The following is a 17,209-nucleotide window of genomic DNA, read 5'->3' on the forward strand; positions in this document are numbered from 1 at the left end:
AGCTAAAGAGCAAAAGCAAGCAGAAGCAAAGCGAGCAAGAGCGAAAGAGCCAAAGCAGAAAGCAAAAGCAGCAAAAGCAAAAGCTGCAGTCCCTGTGTCCCGCCAGGCTGATAAGAAAACCAAAACAAAACTTTCCCACTTCAGAGCCGGTCTTAAAGGTACAGAACATAATATCCAACATTAACAGAACACATGAATGGGGATACAAGCATCATAACGTCACCCTAGGACAACCAAGCAGCCAAAAACTGCCATTGGAGTGCAAGGTGGCCTCAGGCTATGGCACAAATGTTCAAGCCAATGATGCCTACAATCGCTGAATTGTACACCCATTACAGATAATGTAGCCCTAAACTCCAGCACCTCATCTCCCATTTGCCAACCACCTTACCACCAGGGGCAAAATTGAAGTTGGTGAGTCTGGAATCTGTTGTTTTAACTGATTATTTTGCCCATGAAATATCGACAGGACAGCTGGGGCCCGAAGATCAGCCCTGTGAACTATTAATTTTAGTAAACTACCAATCAAGCACTGAAGAATTTTTTGTATTGCCATCCATACTATCAATGTCCTCACAATGAGAAATTACAGTGCTGGCCCTGTCTCCCAACTCACCTTGTTTTATACCCCAAGGACTAACAATTGCCCAGGCAGGATGCTGATGACACTTCACTAGGGATGTGATAAATCAGGATTGACCAAAAATCACCTGCACTCTGGAACTTAACAGTGAAAAGATTGTTTTGACAGGGCTTGTGGACATGGGAGCAGATGTGACAGGTATCTCACGTTCCAAGTGGGCTCCTAACTGGGCGTTTACAGCTACTGCAGGAATATTGTCCGAGATTGGAGGTGACCGTGACAGTCTCCAAAGTGCAGAACTTATTAACATCAAAGGACCTGAAGGCCAAATTGCCACAATGAGACCATTTGTGATAAAGGACCTTGGTGTATCCCAGATAAGAACATCAAGCCCTGCCTGTAGCCACTGAGTGTGGATTCTGCAAAGGAACCCCCAAGTCCACCCCAAGACAAAACCCACCAGACAGTGACTCTGGCACCTGGACTAGACAATTCTTTTGAAGATGACACATAGGAAGCTTCTACTAACATGCCTCAGCCTGTTTGCAACAATGCTCCTACTGAGTGGATGGGCAGCCCTCAAAAACACAAAGCACAATGTATGGATAACTCTAGCAAAGCCATGAAACAAGACACCCTGTGCCTGTCTGTCGCTAGCCCTGACGACCCCTTCTCCACCTGCCTACTGGGGTTGCCTACAGATGTCTGGCCAATACCTGAGGGTGCCATTTGCAGTATGCCAGGGGACAATCCTGACGGCAAATAGAAGTGCAACCCTGTTGGTGCTTGGGACTACTGGACCCAGAAGCTCCTGCATGCACCACTCAAACTCAGGGGGTAGAAATTCTCAACTCTGTAAAAATGGACTTTTGTGTAAGGTTTTATTACTGTCTGAGATGGGGGGAGGGTGAAAGACACAAAATTACAAGAAAAAAAGAAACTATCAGGAGAGACATCTCCCCATACCATCCCACTTACAAAAACCACACCTGATGGTGTAATTACACCTCTTCCATAATTTCTTGGTCCAGTAGCTACCCACTCAACTTGCTGCAGGGTGTGTTTCTTATTTGCAAGGATAGAGCATGGCCTGGTGTCCCTTCAGACATCAAAGGCAGGTCTTGTAGCTTGGGGAGGCTTACCTTGCTGGCACCAAACACAAAAATGATTAAAATGGCCAGAGAAACAGAGCAAAAAGATCTACACACTACTTTGAATCTGATTGCAAAAATAATGTCATGTATTGGAGTCAAAACAAGAGAATAGCAGCCTCCATGTTACTACCTTGGGTGGCTGCAGCTAAAGCTTTAGGACAATCAGACCATCCTGGGTGCCTGTTGAGTAAGCAAACCAATGCTGCCTCCCTCACACTGAGTGGCTGCTCTCAGACACAGAGACCATCAGACACGCCACCTTGCAGAACAGCGATAGAGTTTTTACTCTGGGCACATGGGCATGGCTGTGTAGACTCTGAGGGCATGTGCTGCATGAACCTCTCCAGCCACAGCGAGTCAATCCACAAGAGCATTCAGATACTGAAGGAAGGGTTCAAGAAGCTTCAAGTGGAAAACAAAGACTAGGTCAATAAATTCTTCCAATCCATAAGACTAAAGGGTTGCATGATGTCTAGCTAAAACAGGACTATTAATTCTCTTAGTGGTTGTTATAGTGTTGTTAATGGTCCCACGTTTGTTTGAATGTTTTTAGAAGGTCTTACAAAATTCTTTCAATTCCATCTTTGTTGTAAAACAGAAAGGGGGAAGATACCCAATACAGGATCCTCATGGACTCCTTGGAGAAGAGAATTGGAGGCCAGGATGGCACAAAAACCTCTCAGAGACTCAGTGTGGAAAGGAAAATCCTTAAAAGTACCTAAAAGTATCCTTAAATGCATAAAGTACCTTAAAAACCTTGAGTATTTCAAGGTATTGATGAGCCCCACTGAGTGTCAGTACAAAGCTCTCCAGGGACTCATTAAAGCAGATAATTGGGGCCATGATTGCACAAACCTCTCACAGAGTCTGTATCAAAATGGAAACACCAAGTACCTTCAAATAACTCAAGTACCTTGAAGTATTTATGAGCCCCACTGAGTTTTGTTCCTGACAAAGCCTCTCCAGGGACTAATTACAGCAGATAATTGGAGGCCATGATTGCACAAACCTCTCAGAGACTCCAAGGCAAAAGCCAAAGCCAAAGTCCTTTGAAAAAGCTGCAGTCCCTGCAGGGAGCATTCAGGAGCCCCCAGGGCCATTGCTGAGCAAGGCTCCCCAGGGACCCCTTGCAGCAGATCCTTGAGGCCACTGGGATGTGGGCTAGGGGGGGATGCTGAGGGCAGCACAAGGGGCTGACAGTGCCCAGCCTGGCTGGGGCTGTGCCAGGAGGCCCCAGGGCCTCAGGACAAGGTGTCTCCTCCCAGCCCTTGCTGGCACAGACCCTGCTGTGCCCCAGGCCACCAAGACTTGGCTTGTCTTTGTCCCCACCTGTCATCACTGCCTGCAGTTCTCTGCTCTGCCTGAGGCCTGGGGACACTTGCTCAGTCGTGTCCCTCTCTGGGACCCATTAAAAGTCCAAGAAACTTTGGAGTTGGATTCTGACGTGGAGTTCTGCAGAGGTTTCTTCAGCTCCCTCTCAGGGACTGATGTCCAGGCCCTGAGCACAAAGCCTCAGAGGCTGATTAAAGTCCTTGTGCTGTGTCTGTGCTGCTGAGCTGGGCTGGGCTCCTGGCACAGAGGCAGCTCCTGGTCACCAAGAAGAGCTTCAAAAGCACATTTCTCTGGATGAGCAGCTCTTCTGCCAGCCCAGCAGGGCTGGGGCACTGCCTGCAGCCAGCGTGGGCACAGCCCAGAGGCACAGAGAGCTTCAATCAGTCAGGGCTGGGAAGGGGCTGAGAAGTGCCTGGGGCACAATCACTGCCAGCCCTTGGCACAGGAACCTCTGGCTGCAGGACAATGCAGCTGCAGCTCCTGGAGCCATCTCCTCAAGCTGGAACATCCCAATGCCTGCAGAGCCTGTGAGTACAACTCTGAGTAATTCTGGGGCAGGGGAGGTGAAATGCTCATGAATCTCTGACATGCTGAGGGGTTCTGGTCAGTCACAGAATATTTCGAAGACAAGGACTTTGTAAAAAATGAGGAAACTTTCAAAGACGTTGTATTCAGTTTCTCACTATTGGAGCATGGCAGGGAGGGGGGGATAAGTATAAAGGTTGATTATGAATTATAATTATGAATTTTGACAAGTGCCTGAGACATCTGAACTGTTTCTTTTTAGTGATCAGTAGGAGATCCCTAATGTGCTTTCAGCCACTCTGCCCATGGACAGCAGCAGCATCACCTTTGCTGGAGCCATCAGGCTCAGTCTGAGCTGTCCTTTCTCCAAGCTGCAAACAGAACCTGCCCCCCGCCAGTGCCCTGCAAACAGGCAGGGTTCTGTAGGGCCAAGGAGAGTGCACAGAGATTTGGGGTCTGTGGGTGCTGGCAGGGAGAGATCAGGCACAGGGAAACACCTGCAGGAGGAAAATCTGCAGGAAGCAGAGAGAAGATCAGGCAATGAGAGAAAACAAAGCCCAGCAATGCTGTGGCAGGGAGAGTTTAGAGATGCCCACAGGAGCCCCTGCAGTGCAGCCCCTCCCTCTGAAGAAGCCCCCTCCCTCCTGTGCCCCAGCCAAGCCTCTGCCCTCAGGGCCGGGGCTCCAAGGCGTGCAGCCCCTCCTGTGCAGGCAGAGCTGCAGCAGAGCCGTGGGGCAGCTCTGCAGCCCCGGGCCCAGTTCCCTCTGCAGAGCACAGGGCTGGGAGCAGCTGCCCGGCCCTGGGGGCTCTGGCAGGGGCACAGCTGGCTCAGGGTGACGCTGTCCCCAGGGCCCGGCTCTGGGCAATGCTGTCAGTGCAGCCAGGGAAGGAGCTGCATCTCCCACAATCCAATGCCATCAGAAGGACACTTGGAAGTCTCCCTGAGATTTCAGTCCAAGCTGGGAGCTTCAATCCAGGGTGCAAACCTGTCCTAGAGCAGCTCTGAGTTACGAGATTGATGGGGAAAGACAGAGGTGTTGTGACACTGAAAATGCTGCTGGGTTGGTGAAATGAGCAACGTGAGTCCTTGGCTACAAATGTGGATTTGGGCTGTGGTGGAAACATCTGCTCTAACTGTACCTGGGGAATTTTAAAGGGAAACATGGGGAGGTGATCACCCTCCAACTGACAAAGTTTAAAGCCCAGAGATATTCTGAGCAGGTCAGAATGACAGACAATGTCCACTAGCTCTCCACTTATCACTTTGCCTCTCAGAACATGCTCTCTATTCCCTAAGGGCAGCAGAAATGCTGAGGGTTTCTGATATTCAAGTACACTAGCAGAGGTATGGGGAAGCTTTTAAAGAAAACACAAGAACTCTTAAAAATAGAAGTGTGTTTGTGTGTGTTCCAGGGTAGGTGTATTGGAAAAGGCTTTGGTTTTGTTTACAGGTATCTCCTCTAACTCTTCACTGTCCTTTCTCCATAAACAGGTGCCCATGTGCAACCCCAGCAAATGTCCAACAGCAGCTCCATCAGGCACTTCCTCCTGCTGGCATTGGCAGACACGCGGCAGCTGCAGCTCCTGCACTTCTGCCTCTTGCTGGGCATCTCCCTGGCTGCCCTCCTGGGCAACGGCCTCATCATCAGCGCCGTAGCCTGCGGCCACCACCTGCACACGCCCATGTTCTTCTTCCTGCTCAACCTGGCCCTCGCTGACCTGGGCTCCATCTGCACCACTGTCCCCAAAGCCATGCACAATTCCCTCTGGGACACCAGCAACATCTCCTACACAGGATGTGCTGCTCAGCTCTTTTTCGTTCTGTTCTTTACTGGAGCAGAGCTTTCCCTGCTGACCATCATGTGCTACGACCGCTACGTGTCCATCTGCCAACCCCTGCACTACGGGACCCTCCTGGGCAGCAGAGCTTGTGCCCACATGGCAGCAGCTGCCTGGGCCAGTGCCTTTCTCTATTCACTGCTGCACACAGCCAATACATTTTCCCTGCCCCTGTGCCATGGCAATGCTCTGGGCCAGTTCTTCTGTGAAATCCCACAGATCCTTAAGCTCTCCTGCTCACACTCCAACTTCAGAGATCTGGGGCTCATTGTTGTTAGTTGCTGTTTAGGTTTTGGTTGTTTTGTGTTCATTGTTTTCTCCTATGTGCAGATCTTCAGGGCTGTGCTGAGGATCCCCTCTGAGCAGGGACGGCACAAAGCCTTTTCCACCTGCCTCCCTCACCTGGCCGTGCTCTCTCTGTTCCTCAGCACTATTATCTTTGCTCACCTGAAGCCCCCCTCCATGTCCTCCCCATCCCTGGATCTGGCCCTGTCAGTTCTGTACTCGGTGGTGCCCCCAGCCCTGAATCCCCTCATCTACAGCCTGAGGAACCAGGAGCTCAAGGCTGCAGGGTGGAGACTGATGACTGGATGCTTTCAGAAACATTAAACTGCTGGCCAATTTCTGCGAATCACTTGTAATAAAAGTAATATTTGATTCTTCTTGTTCATTTAATTTTGGAGGTTATTTTCCTTTCTTTTAGTATTTTCATATTTTCCACAAAGAAATGTCATTGTTTGTGCCATTTCTCATTTTGTTTTCCTCCACCTTCCCTGTGGCCAAAAACTGTGTCAGTGAGGGGTTGTGCTCTCAATGGCTTTAGAGAAACTAATGGATCTCCCAGCAAAGTTTTCTGCAGGGATCCCCTTGTGTTGCCTTCTCTGGAGCTGCAGCAGCAATGTCTGTGTGCAGAGCTGGGGCAGATCAGTGCTGGCCCAGCAGCTGTGCCCAGCAGCAGCAGCAGCAGCACTTGGTGTTGCCAGTGCTGCTGCCGTGGCCCTGCCCCGCTGCCCTGGTGGCCCTGGTGTTGCTGCAGGGCCTGAGTGCTCTCGGGGCCGGGCACAGCCCTGGGGGTGGCAGTGCCGGGGCTGCAGCAGGGCCAGGCCATGGGCACTGCTGGGGCAGCGCTGACGCCTCAGGCCAGGCCCTGGGGGCTCCAGGCTCCTTGCCCAGGCTCTCTCAAGAACACGGCCAGGCCAATGCTCAGCACAGAAACCCCCGTCAGCAGCCCCAGGCTGGCCGTGGGCAGGCTGGGGGCAAACAGCATGGCTGGGGCTCTGCAAGGGCCCTGGGGCAGACGGGAAGGAGCAGCAGAGCAGGGGCTGATCCATGCCCAGTGCGCTGCACAGCCCAGGGCAGCGTCCCAGAGCGTCCTCATGCAGCTGCCAACAACATCCCCCCTCTGCAGCCCTGGCCTCTCCCCCAGCTCACACAGGTGCCCCATCCTTGCAGGCACAGACACGGCAGCACTGCCTCAGCAGCCCCTGTTTGCATTGCATACAGCAGGGGCAGCACCCCCATGCTGTTGCTGTGGGGACATGAACCTGAGGGAGCACAAATGCCATCAGCCCCTGGGGCCAGCAAGGCCTGCGGGACACCAGGGAAACCACTCAGCTTTGTCCTGGCCTCTGCAGTCAGCCAGAAAGTTTGTTCCCATCAGCTGGGAGTTTCCTGCAGACGCTGTTGCTCAGAGCCAGCGCTGCCTATCAGCCACTCCCAAACTTCCCTGAGCATTTCCTTTCCTTCACCTTTGCTTTCTTTACTCTTCATGGTAGAAATTTCTTCCACTTGCCCAGCCCTGTTCCCTCCCCTGCAAACAGCCATCTCTGTTTGCCCTTTCCTCTCTGGCCCCACTCCCCATTGCAGTTCCTGACTTGGCCCCATGGGAACGTCCCTTGGGCAGCAGGATCATCCTAAAAAGTGCTGCAGGAATTGTCTGCAGGCTCCTGCAGTGCCTGCTGCTGCTCCCTTGCCAGAGGCACCCCAGGCCAGGGGGGCACATCTGGGCTGCTGTGTCTGGCTCTGGGGCTCCCTGTTCTGGGCAGTGAGGAGGAGCTGCAGAGGCTCTGCAGGACTGACAGGATGGGCTTTGGGGCTGCCAGGAGAAGCTGAGGGACCTGGGCTGCTGGAGCTGCTGAAGAGGAGGCCCAGGGCTCATCCTGCAACTGCTCCAAGGGTGGTTTCAGAGAATCCCAGAATCAGCAAGTTTGGAAAAGACCTTGGAGATCGTCAAGTCCAACCTGTGCCCTGATACCACCTTGTTACCCCTGGGCCTCTGCTCCTCCAGGATAAACAACCCCAGCAGCTCCCTCAGCTACTCCTCACAGGACTTGTATTCCAGACCCCTCCCCAGCCTTGTTGCCCTTCTCTGGACACGCTCCAGCCCCTCCATGTCCTTCCTAAATTGAGGAGCCCAGAACTGGACACAGCACTCGAGGTGCTGCCCAACCAGTGCCCAGCACAGAGGAAGAATCCCTGCCCTGCTCCTGCTGGCCACACCATTCCTGATTCAGGCCAGGAACCATTGGCCTTCTTGGCCACCTGGGCACACTGCTGCCTCATGTGCAGCCTGCTGTCCATCAGTCCCTGCAGGTCCATTTCTGCCTGGCTGCTCTCCAGCCACTCTGTCCCCAGCCTGTAGTGCTGCAGGGCTTGTTGTGGCCAAAGTGCAGGACCTGGCACTGGGACTTGTTAAACCTCACCTTGTTGGATTTGGGCCCTGGATCCAGCCTGTCCAGGGCCCTGTGCAGAGCCCTCCTACCCTCCAGCAGATCCACACTCACACCCAGCTTGGTGTCATCTGCAAATTTGCTGATGGTGAACTCAATCCCCTCATGCAGATCATCAATGCAGATATTGAAATCCACGCTGGCTGGCTCTGATCCCTGGGCCATCCTGTGGGTGCCCCTGTGATGGCACTCAAGGTGATCTGTTCCATAACCTTGCCGGGCACCCAGGTCAGGCTGACAGGCCTGGAGTTCCCCAGCTCCTCCTTCCAGCCCTTCCTGGGGATGGGCTCACACTGGCACCTCCAGTGCTCTGGGCCCTCCCTGCTGAGCCAGGACTGATGGTAAATGATGGAGAGCAGCTTGGGGAGCTCATCCACAGCTCCCTCATCCCCCTGGGATGGATCCCATCTGATCCCATACACCTGTGAGCATCTGAGTGGCTCAGCAGGTCAGCAACTGCTTCCTCCTGGATTCCAGGGGGCTGTTCTGCTCCCTGTGCCCATCTACCAGCTCAGGAGAACACTTGTCCTGAGGACAACCTGTCCTAATATTGAAAATTGAGAAAAACAAGGTGTTAAGTAGCTCAGCCATTTCCTTGTCTTTAGTTACCATTTTCTCCCCTTTATCCAATAAAGAGTAGAGGTTCTCCTTCTCCCTCCTTTTTGCTATTAAATTTTATATAAAAACTACTTAACATTTTTTTTACAGACGCTGCCAGGTTAATTTCTAATTCAGGTTTCACCTCTCAACTTTTTTTTCTGTATATCCTAACTACATCCTTAAACACTTTCTGAGTTAATGGTCCTTTTTCCCCCTGAGTTCCCACAAAAGCTCCATGGACAGCCAGGACAGTCCTTTTCCTCACCAGCTCATCTTTTGCCACACTGGGACTGACTGCTCCTTCCCCCTTAAGATTACTTTCTTGAAAGGTGTCCATCCTTCCTGGACCCCTTTTTTTTAATGGCTGTTTCCCTTAAAAGAATCAGTACCTGATTCGGTACTCCCCAAATCAGCATCCTAAACAGGCCAAAGCCTGCCCTTCCTAATTGCACTGTCAGCAATAAAGAGATTGAACTGACCAGGCCCCAACCCTGAGCCGTGGGGACAACCCTGAATGTGACTCCATTTCTGAGCTGCTCTGAGTGGCAGGGATTGGATGATTGGATGAGGGAAATGGTGGTGTGGGGGTAGGGACAAAGTCTGATTGATTGTAAGCCATGAAGGGTCTGGATTTTCATACCAGTCTGGATTTTCATATCTGTTCAAACTTCATGAGGAGGTGCTAGGGATAAATATCAACTGGACATTGCTGATATCAATCCATAAACCGGAGAAGGTAAAAGGACAGAACAGTTCTCTCTGCATTGTTTTCAATATTTTATTTCACCTCGAATATACTTCTGAAATCTGACTAATTAGCCACAGAAGAATTGAAAACCTAAATTTTTCCCAAGGGCTTTTCTTCTTAAGGCGTTTTGAACAAATGTTTATGAGCTTCTTTCACTGAATTCCTGAACTGAAGAGCTCAAGAAAGACAAGGCCTCTGGAGTAGGAAAATTCTTCAGCAACCTCCCAGTGGCTGCAGATCCATCCCCATCAGAGCAACAATGAACAGAAATGGGCACAGCTTTGTGGCTGCCCCAGCTTTGGCATGGGCCCTGGGCCTGGAGCAGGAGCAGCTCTTGAGGGCCCCAAGGCCGGGGCTCTTGTGCTGCCCTGGGCAGATGGGATGGCAGCAGGGGCTGCAGAGCTCTCAGCACCTCAGCCCCAGGGGAGCAGGGCAGCCAGGGAGCCTCCTTTGGCCTTGGCCAAGCACCTTCCCCCATGGCTGGGGCTGAGTTCCTGTGGCAGCTGCAGCTGCTGCTGTGCCCTTGGCAGGGGCTGAGGCCGTGGGGCCAGTGGCCAGAGCAGCCTGGCCTGAGCAGAGCTGTGGGGCCAGAGCCGGCTGGGCTGGGCTGGGCTCAGAGAGGCCCTTGGTGCTGCCCAGAGCTCAGGGCAGCTGGCAGAGCTTGCAGGGAGCTGGGCTGGGCTCCGAGAGCCTGGCCCAGAAACCATCAGTGTCCATCTCAGCCTGGCTGAGCGTGCAGGGGCAGGACTCAGGCCAGGCCTTGTGGGGCAGTGCCAGCGCCTGTGCAAGGCATTGCAAACAGGCAAGTGGCCCAGAGAGGAGGCTGCTCTGTGCCCTTGGTGGCACGGACAGAGCAGGGAGGGGGCCCAGGACATTTGTCAGCGGCAGCCTCTGTGCCCATGAGTTGGCAGCCCTGGCTGCTGAGCCCAGCTTTGGCCTGGGCTGAGTTTGGCTGTGGCCCAGCTCCATCCTCCTGCGGGGCTCAGGGCCTGTTCCCGGCCATGGCCAGCCCTGGCTGCCTCTCTGCTGGCCCAGAGGCCGGCAGAGCCCGGGGCAGGGCTGTCTGTGCAGCCCCACAGGTGCCAGGGGCTCTGCAGGAGCTGGCAGAGGCTGCCCAGCAGGGAGGCCATGGGGCACAGAGCCCCAAGGCTGCTGTGGGCACCACGGCACAGGGGCCGTTCCCAGCCGCAATGCTCCTGGCCTGGGCTGGGCCTGCACAGGGGCTGGGCCACCATGGCTGGGCCCGCACCCGGCCACAAAGGGGCCACGCAGCCGCTGCCGGGGCTGACAGCAAGGCCAGGCACACACAAGCAATTCCTGAGCATGGCCTGTGCTGGCCAGGCCTGACTGTGCCAAAGGCAGAGCTCAGCTGCCCTTGGCGGCTGCAGCAACACTCCAGAGCCCAAAGAGCCTCCATGGCTGTGCTGGAGACCAAGGCTTCAGCAGGGAAATGCAGGGCTGCTGCGGGATGGGGAGGCCATTGAATTCCAGCACACACCTCAGCTCTCTGATTATCCCAGCACCCTGCTGGGCCCTGTTTCAGACTGGAGCAGAGCAGATGTTGATGGGACAGGAGCCCTGCGGGGCTGTCAGGGACCTGCAGCTTGCAAGGTGCTCTGCTGTCCCTCAGGTGCTCTGGGAGAGATCCAATCCCAGCTGGGCACCTCAGGGCACAACTGGCACTGCCTGTTCATGGGCACACAACTGATGTCTGCCTCGAAATTGGCACAGGTGTTAATACCTGTTGGTTTCATAATACACAAGCAAATCTTTATTATCTGGGTCAATAGAGTACTTTCAAGAAATGGCAATATTTTTCCGCCAGTGTCCTGGTTTGAAAAGGACGCGAGTTTTTTGGGATGCTGTTGTCAAACCAATAGGTGCTCAGATTTGAATATTGGCACCTGGTGTGGCCACTGAGGACATGGATATGCCTCTGAGAACACAGGGGGTTAAAAGCAGGGAACTCCCAGAGGGAAGCTCTCTTGGGTTCTGTCTGTGAAAGAGGTCAGAGCTGCCCTGCCCGGCTGCGGGCTGGCAGGGGAGGGGAAGCCATGCGGCCGGGTGAGGTAGGCCGGGCCTTGGACAGAGAGGGGAGGTGAAGGCCCCTGCAGGATGGAAGGGTGGAGGAACACTGGAGAGTCATCGGGCAGCCAGTCCCCCAGAGAGAATGAGAGAAAGAGAGAGAGAAAGAGAGTGAGCCTGTGCCTGTGCTTATACCAGCTTGAAATTCGGTATCACATGCAGGCAGCACGGCCGGCCATAAAGGAGAAGGGGGGTGCAGCGAGAAGGTGCCTGGCAGGGCAGCGTGGGAGTTCTGGACAGGCAGAGCCTGAGATTTTTAACCCTTTTCTTGGATGATGGAAACCTTACTGATCCTCCTGGAGTTGAATGAGAAGAGAGATAGAGATGAGATAAGAGGAAATGGGCCACAAGAGAAGTTGAGAAGAATCTTCGTTGAGAGGAGGTGATGGAATGGCCTTTGGCTGGACTTTTCTTGTATAGCCATGAACAGAACCATTTTTTTCCTGTGACACAGAGACTGCATCTAGGGGGAGGCAATGGCTTGGAGCCAAGAGAGTGCAGTGATGTTATGTGAAGGAGTGTGTGAACAGAGACAACGGGTGAGGAGGGTGGTGGTGCTCTCCATCTTCAGGGAAGAAGAACAAGATCTCTGTTCTTGATACCCCTCGGCCCCAGGGGCTGAATTTGGGAGGGACAGGTGTCCCGAAAGTGAGAGACTGTACTTTTTTTGGAACTGGGCAAAGCATCCTTAAAAGGGGAACCCTAGAAGCAGCTCTGGTCCATGTGCAGTGGTGAGAGCACTGGGCATGGACGGAAGATGTCATGATGGGAAATGATCTCCAGGCAGTGCCACGTGTGATATGGAAACACACAAGGTCTCAACTGTGCTTCCAGGGGAAGCCTATGGTACAAGAGGAACTCCTCTCTTCTTGATGAACTGAGAACTGATTATCTAAAGGGTGGTGATGGACTGAGAGTTGGTGATCTGAGGGGTGGTAACTGAATTGAGAATCCAAGGTTTTGTCTTACTGTGATGTATTGGGAATTTAGTGGGGGGAGGAGGAATGTTTGGAAGGTTTTCATCCTGAGTTCTGTGTGTTTCTTTTATATATTGTAAGTTAATAAAGTTGGGGGTTTCTTTTCCCCTTTTATTCCTCAGCTGGAGCCTGCTTTGCTCTATTCCTGGTCACATCTCACAGCAGACACCAGGGAGAATGTATTTTCATGGGGGCACTGGCATTGCGCCAGTGTCAAACCGTGACACCTTTGTAGCAGATGATTGGCCCGTCTATTGTCACCCTGAGTTTTTAAGATTTTCTAAGCCTTCTGATGTTGACATTCTTGTAGTGAATTTTCTCACACACTTTCTGTAAATAACTCATTGTTTTGCATTCCTTTATGGAGGAGGAGAGAGTTGATGGACTGTTGGTTTAACCAGTGGCATTGGAGAGGTGCCACTGTCACCCTCCAATCCAGTGTCACTTTTGGAAAACTATAAATGTTGGAGTCAGAAAATAAACGGCCCTTTTTTCCTCTTTGACCTTGAGAACGGTGTGAGCGTGTGTTCCTTTGTGTCCTATAGCGACATTTGGTGACCCTGACGTGTGTATTGCAGCAGATTGCGGTGAGGTTTCCCCCCCCTCTCTTTGGTGCTTTGCCTGCGGTTCTTGGGGTAATGGCGAGCGCTGTGGGTTTTGAGGAGGATCTCCTCCTTTTGGATCTTTGGAGGGGGGTCCTGGAGTGGAAACAGATTTCTGTTTCCTGGGATGACTTTGAGAGGTTGTTTCTGTGGGCCCGGGAGCGAGGGTTTCTTTCGGGTCCTGAGAGGGTGTTCTCCAGGGAGGAGTGGTCTCGTGTGGGGACCCGCCTCATGGAGGCCCTTTTTGACAATTGCACTCTAGATGCGGGACCGCTGCTGGTGCAGTGGAAGAGATGTGTGGAGCTTTGGGAGGGGTCTGGCTCTTGTACCCCTCGGAGTTCCCGGGGAAGCTCTTCTGCCTCGGACGTGGAGGAGGTGGAGGTTGAGTTTTTGTCCGATGTGGAGTCCCCCTCCCCACCTCCAGACGGTGTGCTGGGGGGCGGAGCCCCGTGGGTTTCTGCGGGCTCTGTGGATTCGGCGGGCCGTCGTCGTCCTGCTTCGCCCGGCGTGGGCGGTGGGGTGGGGGACGGGTTGCCTTTTCTTTGTGCCTTTCCGGTTCTTGAGGGCCAGCCTCCGCTTCGGCTTGAGTCTGGTTCGGTGACGACCTGGTGTCCGAATTGCGGTGTTTCCACAAAGTTCCCCCTGGCCACGGCGGGGGCAGGGTTGCCCACCTCCGAGCTGGGCTCATTGGCGGGGGGGCGACTTCGCCCGTCCCTGGGCCTGCGCAGCCTGCTGGGCATGCGCAGTCAGTGGAAGCACCCGGGGGCGGGATGTCACCCGCCCCTGGGCTGGCGCAACCCGCTGAGCGTGTGCAGTCAGTGGATGCAGCCGGGGGCAGGGCGTCGGTCGGTGTTCTGTCCGGCCCCGCTCTGGTGGGTGGGCAGCCCACCCCTCTCTGCTCGGTGGGGGCGGTACCGGCTGGGCCGTCTTGTGGTTTGGGACGGACCCTCATAGGGGGCTTGCCGGGCTCCCTGGTGCCATCCCGCAGCGACGCAGCTGCGCGGACTGCGTCTCTCTCGGCGTCCCGTCCCTCCCCTGTGTCGGGGGCCGGGGGCCCCGCGCCGGTCTCGTCCCGGCCCACGCCGGATTTGCAGGCCGGGACGGTACCTGCGTCTGCCGGGGCGGCCCCTGCTGGAGCTGTAACACGACAGGGCGCTGGGGTGTTTACCTTTAGCGCACCTGTTGGACGGCCAGCGGGAGGCCGGTGGGTGCCTGGGGCCACGGCACTTCCTCGTCGAATTTGTGGACGCTTCCTGCCTGTCAGGTGACCGTGCGTCCCAGGCATCCCGAACGTTTTTGGCAAGAGGCGAAAACCAAGACTGACGAGATGAATGAGCCTGTTTCCTCGCGGCACCTGCAGGGTCGCGGGGCGGGCTCCTTTGGCTCTGCCGGTGCTGCGGGGGGCCCAGGGCCGAGTGGTGTTGGCCTGGCTCCCAGGCGACTTTCGTCTTTTGCCCCTGTTGGGCCTGAGGACCAGGGAGCGTCAGGTGCGGTGGCTTTGCCAGGGGATCCTCAGGTTTTCCCTGTGCTCAGGGGTGTTGCTCATAACACCTATGAACCCCTTTCATATAAGCTGGAGAAGGAGCTCCGTGAGGCAGTTGCTCAGCATGGTTTGGGGTCCACTGAGGTTATGCGGACTCTCCGGCGGGTTGATTCAGACAGGCTGACGCCTTACGATATCCGTCGTGTGGCACGTTCTCTTTTTGACCCTGTGCAGTATGGTGTCTTTGAAACCAAGTGGGCTCGGTTGGTGGCCCACGCGGTGTTGCGGAATGCTACGCTGGGTCCGCAGGACCCCAGGCGTGGGGTTGTCGCTGACATGCTGCTGGGAACAGGGCTTTATGAGAATGTTCAAGGGCAGGTTGGATTTGATCCCCTTGTGCTTGAACAGTGCCACTCGCTGGGCATGGCTGCGATTGTTCAGACCCTGGAAATGGCTGCTCCGAGGCCGCCGTTCCCGACCATTGTCCAGGGGGATGACGAGCCTTTCATGACGTTCGCGGAAAGGCTGATTGCATCCATGGAGAGGCAGGTGCCTGATCCTGTGGCAAGGAGCGTTACGATTACGAACCTTGTCAAGTGCAATTGCAATGCTGCTTGTAGGAAAGTCATAGTGGCTCTGCCTGGTGATCCTACTGTCTCTGAGATGGCGGAGGCCTGTGCGGACATCGTCCCCCAGGATCGGAAGTTGGCTGCCGTGGCTGCCGCTGTGCAGCCGGTTTGGGCGGCGCCGCAGGGCAAGCGGCCGCAGCGGGGGATTGCACAGGCTGGCAAGAAGCAGGGGAAGAAAGCGCAGAAGGTGAAGTTCCCCATGTTCTTGTGTGGTTGGTGTGGTAGGCCGAATCATATGTCTGATGTGTGCAAGGCGACTGTTCATGCTAATGGCCAAGCTTTGCCAGGCTCGGGAAACGGCAAGCGGAGCGCGCAGGGGGGACGCGTGCGGAGACAAGCTTCTCTCCAGACCCCGGTGCTGATGGAGGTCTCCTTTGCCGGCTTGCAGCCAGCACCCGTGGATCAGCAGGAGTGGATGTCTGCACCGCAGCAACAGTTGTGTTAGAGTCTTCTCAGATATACAAGGTTCCCCTGGATGCCTTTGGTCCCTTGGGTGGGGGCATGAGTGCTCTCCTTATGGGGAGGTCTAGTGCCACCCTTCAGGGCATCATTGTGCACCTGGGGCTCATCGATGCGGATTTCACGGGGCAGATTTGTGCCATGGTCTCCACACCCACCCCCCCGTCACGATCCCGAAAGGGATGCGGCTTGCTCAACTTGTGCCTTTCAAGTCCTCTGTTTGCAGGTCAGCTGATCAGTCGCGTGGAGCTGGCGGTTTTGGCTCCACTGGGCCGCCTCAAGTTCACTGGACTGCTGTCCTGACCAAGGACCGTCCCGAGATGCTGTGCACCCTGTCTGTTCCAGGTGCAACGCCGCCAGAAGTCCGTGTCCGTGGGCTTCTCGACAGCGGTGCTGATGTCACGGTTCTCTCCCTTGTGACCTGGCCCTCAGAGTGGCCCTTGGATCCGGTGGGGACATCTGTCGCTGGCCTGGGAGGGACGGCGCAATGTTATGTGAGCCAACGGCCTGTGCTGGTCACGAACCCAGGGTGGCCTGGGTTAGGCCTCATGTTACTTCTACTCCTGCCAACCTTTGGGGGAGGGATGTTCTGTCTTCTTGGGGGGTGCGCATTGGGACGGATTTTTGATGGGGGCCACTGCAGTGAAGGGCGCAGAGTGTCCGACGCCTCCTATACGCTGGCTGGTTTACAAACCTGTATGGGAAAAGCAGTGGCCCCTCCCTCAAGAGAAGTTGAATGCCCTTCGGAATCTGGTGCAGGAGCAGTTGGACCAGGGCCATCTGGAGCCTTCCACCAGCCCCTGGAACACCCCTGTCTTCTGCATCAAAAAGAAGTCTGGGAAATGGAGGTTGTTGCAAGACCTCCGAAAGGTTAATGCCGTGATGGAAAGCATGGGAACATTGCAGGCGGGCATGCCATCGCCTACCATGCTTCCTGCAGACTGGCCGGTCCTCATTGTGGATCTGAAGGATTGTTTCTTTACAATTCCTTTGCATCCCGATGACAGACCGAAGTTTGCCTTCTCAGTGCCAGCAATTAACGAGGCTGAGCCTGCACAGAGGTATCAATGGAGGACATTGCCTCAGGGCATGTGCAATTCTCCTGCCATATGCCAGTGGTATATGGCCCGTGCCTTGTCTGGAGTTCGCAGGCAGTTTCCTGACGCACGTCTGTATCATTATATGGACGACATTTTAGTGGCCGCGTCCACCCAGGATGAGCTGCTGAGGATTCAGCCTCGGTTGCTTGATGCTTTGCATGCTCAGGGACTGCAGGTGGCTCCGGAGAAGGTCCAACAGCAACCACCTTGGAAGTATTTGGGGGTCAAAATTCTGGAATGGACGATCCGTCACCAGGAGGTGCAATTTGTGCATCCTGTGAGGACACTGAATGATGTTCAGAAATTGGTGGGTGTCATCACTTGGTTGCGTCCGTATTTGGGAGTAACCGATGCGCAGCTGTCT

General features: G+C 54.6%; 2 protein-coding genes across 2 annotated transcripts in view; both read left to right on the plus strand.

The window, feature by feature from the left end:
* Positions 1-17,209, plus strand: part of LOC143692464 (uncharacterized) — a 270,414-nt gene that overhangs the window by 48,761 nt on the left and 204,444 nt on the right. The gene's annotated exons all lie outside the window — the stretch shown is intronic.
* On the plus strand, positions 5,110-6,042 carry LOC143692399 (olfactory receptor 14C36-like). Its single transcript, XM_077172633.1, has one exon. The coding sequence runs from the start codon at positions 5,110-5,112 to the stop codon at positions 6,040-6,042; it is 933 nt and encodes a 310-aa protein (XP_077028748.1).

This window comes from Agelaius phoeniceus (genome assembly GCF_051311805.1).
Source record: "Agelaius phoeniceus isolate bAgePho1 chromosome W unlocalized genomic scaffold, bAgePho1.hap1 SUPER_W_unloc_1, whole genome shotgun sequence".
In the NCBI taxonomy this organism is placed as follows: Eukaryota; Metazoa; Chordata; class Aves; order Passeriformes; family Icteridae; genus Agelaius; species Agelaius phoeniceus.

Excerpts from the sequence above, each read along its gene's own strand:
- LOC143692399 (XM_077172633.1), top strand. The coding sequence starts at position 5,110 with ATGTCCAACAGCAGCTCCATCAGGCACTTCCTCCTGCTGGCATTGGCA.